Consider the following 18,820-nt stretch of genomic DNA (forward strand, 5'->3'; position numbering starts at 1 on the left):
AGGGCAGGGAAAGCTATGGGAGATTTGAGGAGGGCTGAGGTGCTTTGGAAGAACTGTGGAGAGTGAAATAGTGAGTTGATGAGGGAGATTTAAGTAGGATTGTCTAGCAGCAGTGGGGGCCCAGTTGTGAGACTGTGTAACAAAAAGGCAGGTGAATTTAGTTGAATGGCTGAATGATTTTCTCCCCTTTTTTTTGAAAATTGCTGATGGTGGGAGTGATTCAAGGTAGAAGCATGAGATAGGGATACAAGAGAAGAGCACAGTGTAGAGTTAAATTCATTCACTAGGAGTCATGATGGGGAAAAGAGGCAAGAATAGGTAATGAAGGGAACGTGGCCTGGGAGAGAATTGAAGGGTCAAGTGATTGAAGATCATGTTGCAGAAGAAAAGCACAGTTTGGTAAGGGAAGGCAAAAAAAAAATGTGGTTGGATAAGGAGATTTTGGAATTCTTGAATATGGAAGTGGTACATTTATGAGTGAGGGCAAGATCTTTATGTGGGGCTGAGATGGAGTGGGGAGTAGTAGATCATAAAAAGTAAGCAGTTTGAGAAACTGAGTGATTGGGGCATTTGAAGGTCCAAGAAAGAGCTGTATGGTTATAATGTAAAATGTTAGCTGGAAAGTGATTATTTGTAAGCTTATGAAGAAGTATTATAAGAGAGCATATATCTGTTCTTATCTCCTTTAAGGACAGAATAAGAAGTATATTTAAATTATGAGAGATTTAATTTAGACACAGTAAAAACTTGGCAGGAGGTAGTAAAACACCAAAATGTACTATTGGGGCAAGTTGTGCCAATCTTTTTGGATATTTAAAACTATTAAAGCATGTAATCATGCTTGGAGGCATGAAGGGGTTAGATTTGTTGATCTCTGAAAAGCAATTTCTGGTTTTGATTTTTATCATTCTAATTGAGGTCTAAGTAGTCTAATAACAATGATCTTTCACTGGCAAACTAATGCATTGTTGGCAGAGCAGCAGCTTAGTACAGACATTCTGGAAATCAGTTTGGAAGTAAGTAAATAAAGTTTTCATGTCCATACCCTTTGACTCAGAATCTGTGTATCCTAAGGAGGTTATTGACAAAAAGAAAGTATCCATATATGTCAAAATATTTATAGCAGTACTTATTGTGTTGGCAAAGAAGTGTTAGGGAGAAAAAAGATGCCCATTGATTGGGGAGGAGGGGAAGATGCCTATTTTTTTGGGAATGGCCAAATTGTTGTACATGACTGTAATCAAATATTACTATGCTGGGACATGATGACACATGATGAATATAGAAAAGCATGGAGTGAGACATAAATGACCTGATGCAAAGTAGAATAAGAAAGCCATGAAAAGCAACATTCACAATGCCTACTTCAGTGCAAAAGAGCAATAACTACAAAGCAAAGAGAAAGTGAAGAAACTTGGCTTCATTTCACTTATCTCCTTTGCATAGTTGGGGGAGGTGTGTATGTGTGTGGATCACTTATATATGATATCAAATTAAAAAAAAATATTCACCTTGGGGGCAGTTAGGTGGTGCAGTGGATAGAGCACCAGCCCTGAAGTCAAGAGGACCTGAGTTCAAATGTGACCTCAGACACTTAATAGGTCACTGTGTGACCCTGGTTAAGTCACTTAACCCCAATTACCTCAGCCAAAGAAAAAAACAAACAAAAAACAAACAAACAAACAAAAATATTTTGATTTCCCCCCCCCCCCCCCCAATTTCTGGAAGAAAATCACTTAATTTTTAACTACGGATTTTTTTTTTTTTTTTTGCTCACTAGATATCTTCTAAAAAAATCAGCTTTTATTTTCTCTATCCTCCAGCCCCACTCTCCTACTGAACAAAAAGGGAACAAAAAAGGAAACCTTGGTAAATATCCTGACATTATCATGTCTCTAATGCTATCATTAATGTACCAATTCACCAGTTTCTCATTCTACATTTTGAATTCGTCCACATTCTAGCAGGAGATGGTTGTGGTATCTTTATTTTCAGTTCCATGGGCTCCTGGTTTATCATTTGCATTTTCTCTGAAACTGACCTCATGACATTTCATTGTATTTGTATATCATAGTTTGTTTAGCCATTCTCTAATAGAACACTCCCTTAAGCTTCCAATTTTTGGTTACTACAAAAAGAGCTATTATAAATGTTCTTCTCTGTTGAAACATTTCTGACATTGATTAATCTTTGTTACCAAATTTTTTTTTCTTTTTTTGAAAAATAACATAATGGATAGTTCTGCATGGGGAAGGGGAGGAGTAAAGAGAAATGTATGTTTTGTGAAAACAAAAGATATTAATAAAAAGAAAATGATCTGCTGCCACTTGTTCTATTTTTTGAAGAAACATTCTTTTTTTCGTGAATTTACTATACATATATGTATATTTACTATAGATTTAACACATCAACAAAGAACAGGAAAAGGATCATCAGTTCAATTCAATAAACATTTATGAAGCACCTACTATGTACTAGGCACTGTGGTAATTGCTGGAGATACAGATAAATAAAAGAAGGACTGTCCCTGTCATTTTAAGGAACTTAGAAGCTGGAAAATGGAGGGGGGGCACTCTGGGTGTCTTGTGGAGTTGAAACCCAGCAGAATTGAAGATGGATATTGAAGTGAACCTTATGTAAAATTGTCAGCTTCTCTCTTTCCCTTTTCTTTTCTTACTCCTAGAAAAGTAAACATCTATCCTAGTTGTCTTCCCTTCTATTCCCCTCACTTTCTTCTTAGCCCTCTGCTATATTATCATGCAGTTGAAACTTCTCTTTCCAAGGTGCCATTAGTCACTTAATTGCCATTTTATTGCTAGAGGCCTTTTCTTAGCATTCTCTCCTTTCTAGACCTGTCTGCAGTCCATGACACTGTTGGGTCACACTCTACCTTATCTGTTCTTAGTTTCAGCACAGTGTTCTCTTCTGGATCCCCTCCTGTTTCCTCTCTCTCTTTTTTTTTTTTTCCCCCATATCCCAGTCCAGATCATGCCCACTATCCTTGAATGTCCCTTTCTTCAAGTCTCAGCTAAAATTCCTCCCTCTGCAAAAAATACCTTTATTAATCTCAAGGGCCTCCCCTGTCTATAGCTTATTTGTATGTAGGATTTTTGCATGCTGTCTTCCCCATTAAACTGAGGTCTATGTTGGGTTTTTTTGTCTTTCTTTGTATTTCCAGCAATTAGTACAGTTCTTGGAGCACAGTAGGCAGTTAATAAATGGCTGTTGACTGACTTGAAACATATGTTAAATTGAATAATATAGTAGTAAAATTGATCTGCTTGTCCTCACTCTGACCTTCATTCTGTTTTCATTTGTGCATTTAAAAAATACATTTATTTTTCATTGACATCTTTTCCTTTTTTCTCTTTGTGCTCTCCCTTGCAACTAATAAACGTGATGAAACAAAACAAATCAGCATATTGACTATCCATTAATATAAGTACTTTTTGTGTCTCCAGCCCAGAAAAATCTCTGCCAAGAGATGGGAAGCCTGTGTCCTTCTTCTGACATTTTGATTGGTTACTGTTTAGTGTTCTGAAGTCTTCCAGAGTTGCTTTCCTTTATATTATTGTTGTTCTCTTAAGCAATCTCCTGATTATGATTATTTCATTTTATATTCACTTCATATATGTCTTCCTAGGTTTACTATATTCATTATTTTTCACAGTGCAGGAATATTCCATTCTGTTCCTGTAGCACAATATCTTTGGCCATTCCCCAATTGTTGGTGAATGACTTTGTTTCTAGTAATTTGGTATTACCAAAAATACTGCTATATTCTGTATATGTGGACAAGTTTTCCACCATTGCTATCTCTGGGTCAAAGTGTACAACCACTTTAATAAGTTTTGGCATATACTGAGCTCTAATCTTTCAATGATGTTATTTATAATATAAATATAGCAGATTGTGTAGTTTTGGTGTTATAACTTGATAATCAGACACCACAGGCTATAGGAGTTAATGCTGGAACTGACTTTTAGAAATCATTTACTTCAATTTCTTTGTTTTATAGAAGAGAAAACTGAAAATCAGAGATACAAAATGTCTTGCCCAATTCACTGTCATATCTTAAACATTAGAACTTGTATTGCCTACCCTCTCCCCCCCCAAAAAAAGTCAGTGAAGATGAAATTTTTGAAAATGCCTATTTTTTTTATCTAAAAATTGTTATGAATCTTTGGGGGCTTCCTCTGAATGTATTCTTTCACACTTTCACATCACTACCGAAGAGACATTTTTTTTGGGGGGGGGGCAGATGTATTCAGATTGCCCAGGATTATACAGCTAATAAGTTTTCTTAACTCCAAGGTTGGTGTTCTCTCTCTCTCTCTCTCTCTCTCTCTCTCTCTCTCTCTCTCTCTCTCTCTCTCTCTCTCTCTCTCTCTCTCTCTCTCTCTCTCTCCTTTTCTATATCACCTAGTTCCCTCTATTCAAGACTTTTGGGACAGATCTCTTCTATGATGATCTGAAAGAATTAAACTCAAATCAAGCATTTCAAAAACCTTATATTTATTGAACATATTGTTGGTCAGGCGATACTAGTTTAAATGGTGTTTTTTGACTATGATGTTTTAGGGAAAATCTCATTTCAGAGACGTGACTGTTTCTCTACCCTATCTAATGAATAAAAAAAAAAATTAGCAAACAGAGCAATCCTGAATAATCCCATTTTTTGGAAGTATTTTCAAATTTCCTTTATGAAAATGAGAGTTTGTATTTCCTTTATAGTTATGATACAAATTATGTTATGTCATAACATTTCAATGTCAGTAATGCTTTCTGCAGTTTAAAATATTTTGTTTAAGATATGATAGTTTCCCCCCCCCCCCCCCCCGAGGCTGGGGTTAAGTGACTTGACCAGGGTCACACAGCTAGGAAGTGTTAAGTGTCTGAGACCATATTTGAACTCTGGTCCTCCTGAATTCAGGGCTCTATTCACTGTGCCACCTAGCTGCCCCCAAGATATGATAGTTTTTTAAAAAGATTGAAAAAACTACAGAATTATTTACCTTTTAGATGAAATAGTCTGTTTTATATGCCTTATAATTTAATTGAAAAATAGGACAAATTAATTCATTTAGTATTTCTTTAATGTATAATGCTTGGTCCACTATTTTAGAAAAGTTACTTAATTCTATTATAGTTGTTCCTGGCTTTTAGATGAGATAGATGTCTTCCTAGAAACTCTGTCTCATAGTAACACTTTGGAAGACTCTTGGGCATTTCTCTTTGTCATTGGCAGAACTTTAAGAAATGGTCAAAGCAGTGAAAAAAACATATACCAGTAAACTAATGAACAATTGTTTTCCTTTTATTATGGTATATTATATAGCTTAAATAGCTTTGATAGTTACTTTAATCATAATAGTTATTTTAACTTCAGAATAGTTTCTTATTACTACATATTCCCATGTTATACTACAAAAACAACTTTACATTCTAAAACTTAATGATTTAAGCTGTATTAAGTACTTAGAGAATGTTATAAGATGTTGTTAATCAGATAGGTTAAATAATTATTTTTTACTGCATAATTTCTTTTAATAGATGCCAAATCTAGATAGAAATTACTTGTATATTACCAGCTATTTTGGATTATTTGGATGTCTACATGACAGTGAAGACACAGGACGGAATAAAAATTCTGAAGACAAGAGGAGAGGAAAAGTTTAAAGAGTCTTAAGAGTTTGAAGTTCTGAATGTCTGCAGCAAGAATTTACAGTGACTTTTGTCAGTGCTTGCATCAAAACATTAAGAGAAGATTGCTTGTTGATGGCTACTTCCTCCAAAGAAGGTATCAGTGCAAGATGGGAAGTACTTCAAAGCAGTTTTTCAGGACCTCCTGAGGACAGAGTGGGAGTGAACCTAGTAGTGATGGAATTGATTCTGCATTCCTGGGAGGTTAGCAATGGGAGTAGATAGAAGAGCTATAAAGATTGAAATATTTCATTCCCAATGAGTGTTGAGAGTGGAATAGCTTCCGGTACCTGCAAGGATTCTTCTGGGTTTGTTTATTTTTTCCCTTGGGCTATCATCAAATTTGTATCACTAAATAGAAATAAATTGGTCTTCCTATTAGAAGCAAAGGGCTAAGTTAACCTCCCTGGTTTATCTGTAAATAATACAACAAAACTAACAGTGATTCAGTCTCTTCAGTGTAAAAAGACATCATGAGGCGAAGCAAAGAGGAGTCCAAAAGAATGGGTAATGTGGAAATGTAGCTTAAGTCAGAGAGAAGAAAAGACCTGAAATGTTGAAACATTATGGTAGATATATGTCAATCTTGGGAGAAAGAACCTGGATTTTAAGAGGGAAAAGAAGCTTGTGCTTCAAGGTTATTCTGAGGATCTAATAGTACTAGCAGTGTGAACAACATCTGTTACTGGTTACAGAAAGAAGAAATGGATGATGGTAACCAGTGAGTCCCTCCTGCAGGGTACAAAGGTAGCATAGGTGTGCATTGTTGCCATGACCAATCAGGAAGTATGTTATCTTCCTAGGATTCATGTCTAGGATACAAGGCTAAGAGTGTGGAGTTTTTGGAATGTTTGAAGCCATCTCATACCTAAATTTTGCATTTGCTTGTATATCAAAGCATTAGCAGGAGGTTATTCATTAGATGACCATTTTACCCAAGAAGACATATCTAGAGCAAGATGAGAAGCTTCTAAAAGCAAACCTGATAATTAGTATATACTTCTGGTGATACATGTGGGAACAACTGAGTTCTAAGAAAAATATGGAAATCTTATAAATCTTAGGTAGGCAACTGAAGAATTTGGTGGCATAAGAGGTTAATTTTAGTCTGTGGACTACAGCCTAATTAAGATACTAGAATAAATAGGCTTTTGGCAAGGGATACAGTTTGCCTAATGAGGATGGGAAGAATTTACTTGGCTAGAGATTTGTTCATCTGTTCTAGAAGGGTTTACATTGAAAGGGGAGGTTGAGAAATTTGCCAGAACCAATAATAAAATAAGACAATAGTAATTTGTAGGAGAATATAACTGTGTAGTAGAAAAATAACAGTAGAATAGATCCCAGATCTTAAAGAGCAGTGTCAGTATCATTAGCATACATTTATTTTGCACCTTATGTTCCAGGTACATGTTAATCCTATGAAGAAAATCAAAAGATGGTCAAGGAGTATGTAGTCTAATGAGGGAGATAGTATGTAAATAACTGAGTTATATATGCAAAATATGCAGAATAAATGGAAGTCGATTTGGGAGGGAAAAGCAATTGAAGCTGGTGGGATGATGAAATGTTTCTTGCAGAAATTTGGATTTGAGCTGAATATTGAAGGAAACTAAGTGAGAATAGAGATAAGGGACAGAGTATTACTAACGTTTGGGTCAGTGTGTGTGTAATGGAATAGAGACAGAGGTAGAGTATTGTGTGCAAGTGGGCCTAATTAGTCACATTGTGGATAAGAGTAAAATATTAAAAACTCAAAGATAAGAAATAATTAGGAGTCACTATTAGCATATGAAGCTGATCTTGTCAAACCTAGCCTATAGGAAAAAAAAATCACCTTGCAAGTGAATGGAAAAGGGCTAATATGGAAAGATTTGAGGCTGGGAGACCATTTCAGATGAAAGGTGATGAGTATTGAAAGTAGGTTTGTAGCTTTGTGTATAGAGAAAGGGGATTGATGTGGACAGTATTATGAAAGTAGAAATCATAAGATTTAGCAGCAGATTGATGGAGTGAAACTCACAGAGAGATGAGATGACAATATTTTGAGCATAGGTGGTTGGGATGATGTGTGAGTACCTCAAGAGAGAAACTAAGGTTGGATGTATAGACTTGGGAATGGGATCTGATAGGACCATCAGGTGAAAAGAGTATTGAAATAAAGTGAGTTTGAAAGAAAGAAAATAGGATCTCATTGGTATTACCAAGTCAGGGTAGCATATAATTTGTGAATAGACCAATCATGACAATGGAAGACTCTTTAATATTCAAAAGGAATACATTAAATAAAAAGTGTGGAGTAGTAAGTGGTCTTCTGGCTGGGAGAGGGAATACACTGGAGATTTAATGAGTGATTAAAGGAAGAAGAAAAATAAATATTGTAGTTAAAATGATCTTAGTTAAGAGGGGTAAAAAAAAAATCCCATGAGGGATATAGATTGTTTTTTGTTTTAATTTTTTTTATTAATTTTTATAATTATAACATTTTCTTTGACAGTACATATTCATAGGTTTTTTTTTTTTTTTTTTTTTTTTTTTTTTTTACAACATTATCCCTTGTACTCCCTTCTGTTCCAAATTTTTCCTCTCCTTCCCTCCACCCCCTCCCCTAGATGGCAGGCATTCCCATACATATTAAATATCTTATAGGATATCCTATGTACAATATATATGTGAAGAACCGAATTTTGTTGTTGTTGTTGTAAAGGAAGGATTGTATTTGGAAGCTAAAAATAATCTGGGAAGAAAAACAAAACAAAACAAAACAAAACAATGCTCACAGTTTACACTCATTTCCCAGTGTTCCTTTTCTGGATGTAGCTGATTCTGTCCATCATTGATCAATTGGAATTGGATTAGCTCTTCTCTATGTTGAAGATATCCACTTCCATCAGAATACATCCCCGTACAGTATCATTGTTGAAGTGTATAATGATCTCCTGGTTCTGCTCATTTCACTCAGCATCAGTTGATGTAAGTCTCTCCAAGCCTCTCTGTATTCCTCTTGTTGGTCATTTCTTACAGAACAATAATATTCCATAACATTCATATGCCATGATTTACCCAACCATTCTCCAATTGATGGATATCCATTCATTTTTCAGTTTCTAACTACTATGAAAAGGGCTGCCACAAACATTTTGGCACATACAGGTCCCTTTCCCCTACTCAGTATTTCTTTGGGATATAAGCCCAATAACAGCAATGCTGGATCAAAGGGTATGCACAGTTTGATAACTTTTTGGGCATAATTCCAGATTGCTCTCCAGAATGGTTGGATTCTTTTACAACTCCACCAACAATGCATCAATGTCCCAGTTTTCCCACAGCCCCTCCAACATTCATCATTATTTGTTTCTGTCATCTTAGCCAATCTGACAGGTGTGTAGTGGTATCTCAGAGTTGTGTATACACAAATGTGTATTTGCAGTTCTCTGATCAATAGTGATTTGGAACACTCTTTCATATGAGTGGAAATAGTTTTAATTTCATCATCTGAAAATTGTCTGTTCATATCCTTTGACCATTTATCAATTGGAGAATGGCTTGATTTCTTATAAATTAAAGTTAATTCTCTGTATATTTTGGAGATGAGGCCTTTATCAGAACCTTTAACTAAAAATGTTTTCCCAGTTTGTTACTTCTCTTCTAATCTTGTTTGCATTAGTTTTGTTTGTGCAGAAACTTTTTAATTTGGTGTAATCAAAATGTTCTATTTTGTGATCAATAATGGTCTCTAGTTCTCCCTTGGACACAAAGTCCGAGAGGTAAACTAAGGGATATAGATTTGTAAAAATAACAACAGAATACTAGACTGGGAAACCGAGGATTTGGGTTTCTTACGTTGATTCTGCTTCTAATTAACAGTTTGATCATGGGAAATCCACTTTGGGATTTTAATTTATTCCTCTGTAAAACTGGGCAAGAAAAGTTGGACAAGAGGATTCAACTTTAAATATTTGTGTAATGGTCTAGACCAGGGGTTCTCAAACTACTGCCAGTGGGCCACCCGACGGATTATGACAAATGGGCTGAGGGGTGGAGACAGTGTGAATTTTTGTTTTTACTATTGTCAGGCCCTCTAACAGTGTGAGGGACAGTGAACTGGCCCCCTATTTAAAAAGTTTGAGGACCACTGGTCTAGACTATACTCTCAAATAGCTTGTTCAGGAATGAGAATTGGGTTAAATATTCCTATTGTATATATAGTAATTGGCAAACCTAGCTTCATGACAGGATCTAGTTGTAATGGGTGATTTCATCTACCCAGATGTTTGCTGAAGGTTTCTCTTTGTTAAAAGCAGAGCAACTGAAAATCAGTAGGCCATATAGACAGACTAAGTAAAGAACTATTATAGGGAAGACAGATTAGAAGTGCTAAAGAGGGCAGAGCAAGTACAATAAGAAAATGTACTCAGGCTTCTTCTAAAAAAAGCTTTTTAGTGATCAGAATACTCAAAATTGAATGAGATAGGCCAGCAGAGAGAAGATTGTATCACTAATTCTGGTTGAAAGTGGTACTGCTATCTTTCTGGTCTTCTGAGAATTCATTACATTATCTTGACTCTTTTATTCTCCTACCCTCCATAACTGGTACTTTGCCAAATCTTGCTGTTATTACCATCTTTTACTTAAGTAAAAACGGGGCCTGACCATATATTTCTGTGACTTCCCCTCCTCCCTCCCAGTCCCTCAATAGATTTTGGTCTTGTTACCTCCATGATCAAATTTTGCTTTTGAATTAAACCCTTTACTGTCTGGCCCTTTAAGTCTTTCTAGTCTTACACTAAATTCTTCTGCATATATTCTAGGGAGCTTCTTCCATAGGACATACCATATCTGTTCCCTTGATGACTTTTCACTACTTTCATGCATGCTTGGCAAACTTTTCTCACTCTTACCCCATGGCTTCTTTCAAGGCTCATCAGGTAAAATCCACCTTCTGCAAAAGTTTTTCCCATGACTTCGCCATTCTTCAGCTCCCTCAACACAGAAGTCCCTTAGAAATTATTTCTTATTTATATTGTATCTATCATAAATGTACATAGTTGTTCGAACATTGTATCTCCATTATAATGTGAGCTCCCTGACGATGGTGGATCTGTTTTTGTCTTTTTTTGTATTCTCAGTGGATAGCACATCAAAAACATTTAAATGCTTATGGTTGATGATAATAATGGGGTTTTACCCAAGGGAGTCTGACAGCATATGCAGCTTGAACTATAATCTCTTATGTCTTCAATGAAAGGAGAGCGTTCCATTTTCTCATCTCTTCTTCAAAGCCAAGTTAGTCATTATAATTACACAGTTATTTCTTTTTCATGTACATTGTTAATAGTCATTGTATACATACATAAAACACATGTGTATGTATATATGTGTGTACATATATATGTATAATTTTAATCAATTCAGTAGATGTGAGGTGGCATCTCAAAAGTTGTTTTAACTTGCATTGCTGTGATCAATAGTGATTTACAGCACTTAAAAATATAACTTTTGATACCTTTGATCTCTTCTGAAAACTGCCTGTTCATATCCTTTGATCATTTATTAATTGGGGAATTACTGGTTATTTTTTTGTAAATGTGCTCAGTTGCCTATATATTTAGGAAATGAAGTCGACTACTTTCCAGTTTTCCTAGTGGTTTTTGTCTCATGATGAGTTTTTGTCTCCAAAACTTAGATCTGGGTTTATCAAATACTAGATTACTTGGTCATTTACTATTGTTTAATTGTGTACCTAATCTATTCCACTGATCTAACATTTTGTTTTTTTTTAGCCAGTGTCAGATTGTTTTGATAGGCAGAGGTAGACAATTCTTTCACTTTTTTTTTTTTTTAATTGAATCTTTTGACTTTTTGTTCTTGGATGAATTTTTTTATTATTTTTTTTTCCTAGCTCCATAAAATAATTCTTTGGTACTTTGGTATAGTATTGAATCATTATTAACTTAGGTAGAATGTCATTTTTATTTATTGAATTTACATGAGCAATGAATATTTCTCCATTTGTTTAGAACTTTATTTGTGTGAAAAGTGTTTGCAGTTATGTTTGCATAGTCCCTGATTTTGTCTTGGCAGATAGACACCGTTCCCCCCCCCCCCCCCGCCCCCCAAGTATTTTATATTGTCTGCAGTTGTTTTAAATGGAATTTCTCCTATCTTTTCCTGTTGGGCTTTATAGGTAGTATATAGAAGTGCTGGTGATTTATATAGATTTATTTTATATCCTACAACTCTACTGAAGTTTTTTCAACTAGGTTTTTTTTTGCTGATTCTTTAGAGTTCTCCAAGAATACCATTATTTCATTAGCAAAAAGTTATTAATCTTATTAAAACTTTTAATTTACAAAATATATGCATGGGTAATTTTTCAACATTGACCCTTGCAAAGCCTTCTGTTCCAAATTATACCCTCCTTCCTCCCACCCCCTCTCCTAGATGGCAGGTAGTCCAATACATGTTAAATATGTTAAAATATATGTTAAATCCAATATATGTGTACATATTTATACAATTATCTTGACGCACAGAAACATTGGATCAAGAAGGAAGGAAAAAAACTGAGAAAATAAAATGCAAGCAGATACCAACAGAAGAGTGAGAATATAGGTGGCATTTCTAATAAAATGTTGAAAAATAATGGTGATAATGACTACACTTGCTTTCCTTCTGGTTTAAGTATCAAGACTATATTTGTTTCATATTGCTAGGATTCCTTTTGTAACTGATTTTTTTCAAAGAATATATATATATATATATATATGTATATATATATATAATTATGTAATATTGGAATTTTAAAAAAATGTTTAATATAATTCATTTGTTTTTTTCCCTCTGAGGGAAGTCATTTATAGCTTTCTCATTTTCTTTTTTTCTAAGATAAGGTGTTTAAATGTTTTATTTCATGTTCTGGGCAATTTATATTTTTTGTAAATATTCATACATATTAAGATTATAAATATAACTACTAATAATTGCTTTTATTTCATCTTAAGTGATTATTAATTTATCTTTTTTAGTATTGATACTGGCAATTTTATTTTTTTGGGGGGACAATTTAATCATTTTATTAACAAGAAAAAAGAATGGTCATTTGGTCATCTCTTTTAGACCAAAGGCAAACACTTTATCAAAAATTTTTTTGGGACTTAGGAGACAATGTGAAAGGGAAAAAAATTTGAAAAATGGATGACAAAATGGCTTGATGAAAATCAAAGAGGGAAATCCCCTTTGATAACATTGACAAATTGGTTTTTTAAAAATCAAATTAATTATATGTTTATTTTATTCTCTCTCTCTTCCCCCCCCCCCCAACCAGCTCCTATTTTTATTCGAGTTTAAAAACCTTTCAATTTTGCAATTTCTTCTTGATTTTTTGAATTTATATTTTGGTGTCTAATTGGGGCATTTTGAATTTGTTGATTTTTCTAAATTTTTGGTTGCCTGTCCAATTCATCTGTAATTTTCTTTTTTTATTGATGTAAATGTTTAGAGATGCAAGTTTTACCCTAACTACTGTTTAGGCTGCTTCTCAAAAATTTTGGTATGTTGTCTCATTGTTTTCCTTGTTTTTAATGAAATTATTGTTTCTATGATATATTATTTGATTTACTCATAATTTAGGATTAGGCTATTTGTCAATTAATTTTATTCTGTGCTTCAAAGGCCCTTTGTTGAATATGATTTTTATTGCATTATAATCAGAAAAGGATGCATTTCACTTTTATGCTTTTCTGCAAGATTTTTTTTTTATTTTTTATTTTTGTTTTTTATTATAGCTTTTTATTGACAAAACATGCATGGGTAATTTTTCAAAATTGGCCCTTGATAAAACTTCTGTACCAACTTGTACCTAGATGGTAGGTAGTCCCATACATATTAAATGTTAAAGTATATGTTAAATATTTGTAAGATTTTTATGCCCTAATACATGGGTCAGTTTTTGTGAAGCTGTTATGTACAGCTCTGAAAGAGTTATACTCTATTTTCATTCAGTATTCTCTATCATTTTATATCTATCATTTTATAAAATTAAAACAAAAGTATTATTTTATAAAATTCTATTCACCTACTTAACTTTTTTCTTTTATAGTTACATATATCTATGTTTGAGAGAAACAAATGAGGGCCCTCATTGTTTTACTTTGTGTTTCCTCCTGTAATTTAATTTTTCCTTTAAGAATTTGAATGCTATTCTATTTGGTACATACATGTTCAATGTTGATATTAATTCATTGTCTATGATATAGTTTAGCAAAATATAGTTTTTCTGTTTGTCTTTTTAAATTAGGTCTGTTTTTTCTAAAAATTTTTTTTTGGGGGGAGATCATGATTGTCACTCATGTCCTTTTAAATTTCAGCTAAAGCTTTTAAAGGGGCTCCAGCCTCTTATTTTAAGTGTGTCTATCTTTGTTTCAATTGTTCTTGTAAATAACACATTGTTGGATTATATTTTCTAATTCATGTTGTCCTCTTCCATATTTTGGATGAGCTCATTTCAGTCCTCTTCACAGTTATGATGGCTAACTAGGCCTTCATTCTGTTCTGTTCTATCTTCTCTTTTTACTGTCCCCTATCTAAGAGTCTACTTTACTTCTGATCACTCTCTCCCTTGATCTATCCTCCCTCATATTTCTTTTCATTTTTTAACCTATTGATTTTCTGCCCACCTTTTAAATATTAATTTAAATGTTGCATTTTCTATTTTTCTTTGTTTTGTACTGCTCTAATTTAGCTTATTTTTGTATTTGGTCAGGTTATTTTTATTTCTTAAATTTTTTACTCTTTGTTTTTTTAAGTCTTAGCTGATTGCAACTTTTAAACATTTGGTCATGTCCCTGTATGGAGTCACTTTTTGGGTTGTTGATTATCACTCAGATCATGGGGTTCTTATTGCATAAGTCAGACTTAAATTTGGTATGACCTAAGTAATATCCATTATAAATATGAAGCAGAAGTGATGAGTAGGTTTAAGGGATTAAATCTGGTAGATAAGAATGCCTCAAGAACCATGAACAGAGGTTTGCAATGTTGTACAGAAAGAAGCAGCAAAAAAAAAATTAAAAAAAAAAAGACTAAAAAAAGCAAAAAGGTCTTCTGGTAAGGTCTTTACAAACAGTTGAGAAAAGAAGGAAAGTGATAAAGTAGAAATGGAAAAATATTCCCCAAATTAATGCAGAGAGTAGAAAAGAGATATAGGAAGGTTTTCTTAAATGATCAACGAAAGGAAGTAGAAGAAAATAATAGATTAGCAAGGACAAGAAAATTAGAGATAGCAAAGAACTATTTCATGCAAAAAATGGATATGATAAAAGACAAAAAAATTAGGTTCTTAAGAGAGTAGAAGAGATTAAGAAGAGGTGGTTGTAATGCATGGAAGAACTATATAAGAAAGCTCTTAACATCGTTGATTTTGATAGTGGTGTGGTTACTGGTCTAGAGCCAGAAATCTGGGAGAATGAAATCAGGTGAACTTTAGGAAGCATTGCTTACAAGACTAGTGGAGATGATGACATTGCCAACTGAGCGATTTAAAAAGCTAAAAGAGGATGTTACAGAGCTGCACTCAATCTGCCAGCAAATTTGGAGAACTCTTCAGCAGTCACTGAATTGAAAAAGATCAGTTTATGTTTCAGTCCTAAAGAAGGGCAATAGCAAAGGATGTTTAAATTACCAAATTTACTTCCCAACAAGATTGTGTTTACAAGCTGGCCTTCAGCAATATGTGAGCCAAGAATTAACAGAAGAGCAGGTTGGTTTTCAGAGAGGCAGAGGAACTAAAGACCAAATTGCCAGTATTCTTTGGATTATGGAGAGAGAACACGAGAGTTCCAAAAAAAATTTTTTTCCCTTTTGCTTTGTTGACTACACTAAAGCCTTTGACTGTATGATCACAACAAAAATGTGGCAAGTCCTCAAAGAGATGGCAACACCAGGTCATCTCACGTGTCACTTCAGGAACTTATACAGGCCAAGAAGAAAGAATTAGAACTGAATATGGAACAACTGATTGCTTCTAAAATTACAAAAATAGCATGACAAAGCTATATATTATCACCTTATTTAACTCATAAGCAGAATATGTTACCTGAAAACTGGATGGACAAATTAAAAGCTGGAATTAAAATTGCCAGGAGAAATATCAATCAGCACTCTCGTATATGCAGATGATACTACTTTGATTGCAAAAAGTTAAATAGAATTAAAAAGCCTCTTGATGAGGGCACAAGAGGAGAGTGTAAAAAAAAAAAAAGCTAGCTAAAGATCATGGCATCTGGGCCCATCACATCCTGGCAAATAGATGGATAAGAAATGAAAGCAATGTCAGATGTAATATTCTTGGGTTCCAAGATCATTGCTTATAGCACCTGCAGCCATGAAATTAAAAGATGCTTGATTCTTGGAAGTAAAGTTATGGCAAACCTGGACAGAATATTAAAAAACACCTGTGTCATCTTGCTGACAAAGGTTAATATAGTCAATGCTAGGGTTTTTCCAGAAGCAATGTATCAATTTGTGGTACTGAAGAAGACTTTTGAGAGTCTCTTGGACAATAACGAGATTGACAATAGTTAAAGAAGCTAATTCAGATTATTTACTGGAAGATTAAATACTAAAGCTAAAATTTCAACACTTTGGTTATATAATGAGAAGACAGGACTCAGTAGAAAAGATCTTGATGTTAGGAATGATTGAAGACAAAAGGAAAAGATGATGGAAGAGGATGAAATAAATAGAAAATATCATGGAAACAGTGAACATGAGCATCCATGACTTGATGAGGTAGTAAAAGATATAAGAAACTGGAATGCTATGATCCGTGGTGTCACAAAGAGTCTGGCACAACTAAACTGAACAACTGAATAACCAAAATACTATTGGTGGTAATATATAAACTCCATGAAAGCAAGTATCAGATCTTACTTCAGTTTGTCATTTCTGTTTCTAGCAAGATGCTATGTACAGAAGCATATAACAAATATTTGTCAAATTTGAACGTAAAAAATATGTTACTTATTCCTTAAACTATTGAAATTCACCTTAGTTCGTTATTAAAGATCATATTCTTAAAAATTAAAATTTTCAGATGGTATTATTTTGTTATTAATGATGTTCAACAAGCTGCATATTCTCCTAAGTAGCAGCATAATTCTGGGGATATAGTAGATTTCCAATAAATATTGATTTCTTTTTTCTTACTTTGAGTTATCTAATGAGTTGTATGAATTTAAGAAACATTTTTGCAAAATGATGATTCAGTGAAATTCTTTTAAAATCAAATGTCTGTTGAATTTTACTGTTTTTTTGTTTATGTTGGTTTAGTAAGATTTCATGTACTTTAACTTTGTAGCTTTTGTATATAATAAAAATATGCTTTATCTTATTTTGTAGGCCGGCTTAATTGAAGCAAATGGAGAGCTAAAGGTTTTTATAGACCAAAACCTCAGTCCTGGAAAAGGTAAGAAGTCCATTTTGAAGAGAATTAACATTAAGAATTAATTTATTAAATTATTTTATTTATTTAAATTAATTTATTAAACATCTTTTAGCATTTATACCAATAATAATTAAAATTAATTTAATTTTTATGTAATATTCATTAATAACTGTCCCTTCTGTCATTATTTTACATGCTAGAAATACAGATTCATTGAAATTCAAAATAGACCATTTTGTTTTTAACAAATAGCTGATCAGTGTTATTCACTGATGTCATTTCATTTAGTAATTACATTTAGCAATCCCATGTTAGAGTGCATTTGAGCCACTTTCCCTGGACTTACCCAATATGGAGATGGAAATACTAGCCTTACCCTAATGTCAATTTTCACCAAGATTAAAGCTATCTATGCCATCTTGGAATTGTCACTGGCCCAATCAAAATAGCATAATTTTTCACTAGTACATTCAATGTTGGAATTTTCTATTTTCTCTTATTTAAAAGTTTAATGTTCAATAATGTCATAAATCATTATAGTTTAATCAATCCATATTGATTCTGGAATTTTGATAAGTATATTTCTGAAAATTACTTTTTTTAGGGAAGTTCCATATGTGCTGGTATAATAATTAAGAATGTTGAACTTGGAGTCATGAGAGACTTAGCATAACTCTAGGGAAGTCACTTAATCTTTGGCTCCCTTGTTAAGTGAGAATAATTTTATTTGCATACTAAGGTTGTGGAAAAAATGTTTTGTGAACTTTACAATTCCATGTAAATTTAGTTTTTATAATATGCAAATATCATTTATCTTATTGATTTCCAATTTACTTTTAAAATCAACTAGCCAAGGTAAAATCCTTGTTTTTGAATATTATCTCATTTTAATCTCACTAGAACCCTATGAAGTAGCTGCAATTAATACAGCTGAAGAAATTGAAGTACTTACCTATGTCTTCAGTGCTTAAAAGATCTGCTATTTCATCCATTTTTATACTATTGTAATTTTTAACTCTTAAACTTTATAAATCTTTTTGAGTTTCTGGTATTGAAGATATTTATTACCTGGTGACCTACTTACTGATGATTAACCCTTTCTCAGCTTATGAGATGAATGGCAGTTTGTTGCTGGGCCTACATAGAAACTTTAAATCTTAATAGGAAATAGGACCCTTTATGCTGCAAATTCTTCAAAAATTCAGTTGCCTCCACAAAAATGAGACATCAGAGAAGAATTTTAGTAGATTTCTTTCCATTATGATTAGCTTATCTCTTATTAGATGGAGCTCCTTTCTTTATATCTTTAGCACTCAACGCAGTGTCTGGCACATAGTAAGAGATATAAATGCTTATTGACTTTCTCCCTATAATCTAAAACTGATGATTTCTGTTTTTTAATCATATTTGTTAATTTGATGAGTATGAAGTGAATTCTCATGTCTTGGTTTTTATTTTTTAGTGATATGGAATATTTTTTCATGTGGTTATTGATAGAGTATATTTCTTTGAAAACTTCCCTTTCCTTTGACTCCTTATTTATTGGGGAATTGGTTCTTTGATTTTATGTTAGCTTCTGTATCATATTTTTATTAGATATTTGATGTAAATGTTTTCTCTCATAAAAATCTTTTCCTTTATTTATTTTTGAAAAATTTATTGTATCTCATT

At 33.2% G+C, this 18,820-nt stretch overlaps 1 protein-coding gene across 4 annotated transcripts in view; it reads left to right on the forward strand.

Moving 5' to 3' along the window:
- Positions 1 to 18,820, forward strand: part of TFDP1 (transcription factor Dp-1) — a 132,357-nt gene that overhangs the window by 36,608 nt on the left and 76,929 nt on the right. For all 4 annotated transcript variants that reach the window (XM_074299589.1, XM_074299591.1, XM_074299590.1 and 1 more), the window contains exon 3: positions 17,104 to 17,170. In XM_074299589.1, the coding sequence (XP_074155690.1) occupies positions 17,104 to 17,170 (67 nt within the window). The remainder of the gene's footprint in view (positions 1 to 17,103; positions 17,171 to 18,820) is intronic.

This window comes from Sminthopsis crassicaudata, chromosome 3 (genome assembly GCF_048593235.1).
Source record: "Sminthopsis crassicaudata isolate SCR6 chromosome 3, ASM4859323v1, whole genome shotgun sequence".
Classification (NCBI taxonomy): Eukaryota; Metazoa; Chordata; class Mammalia; order Dasyuromorphia; family Dasyuridae; genus Sminthopsis; species Sminthopsis crassicaudata.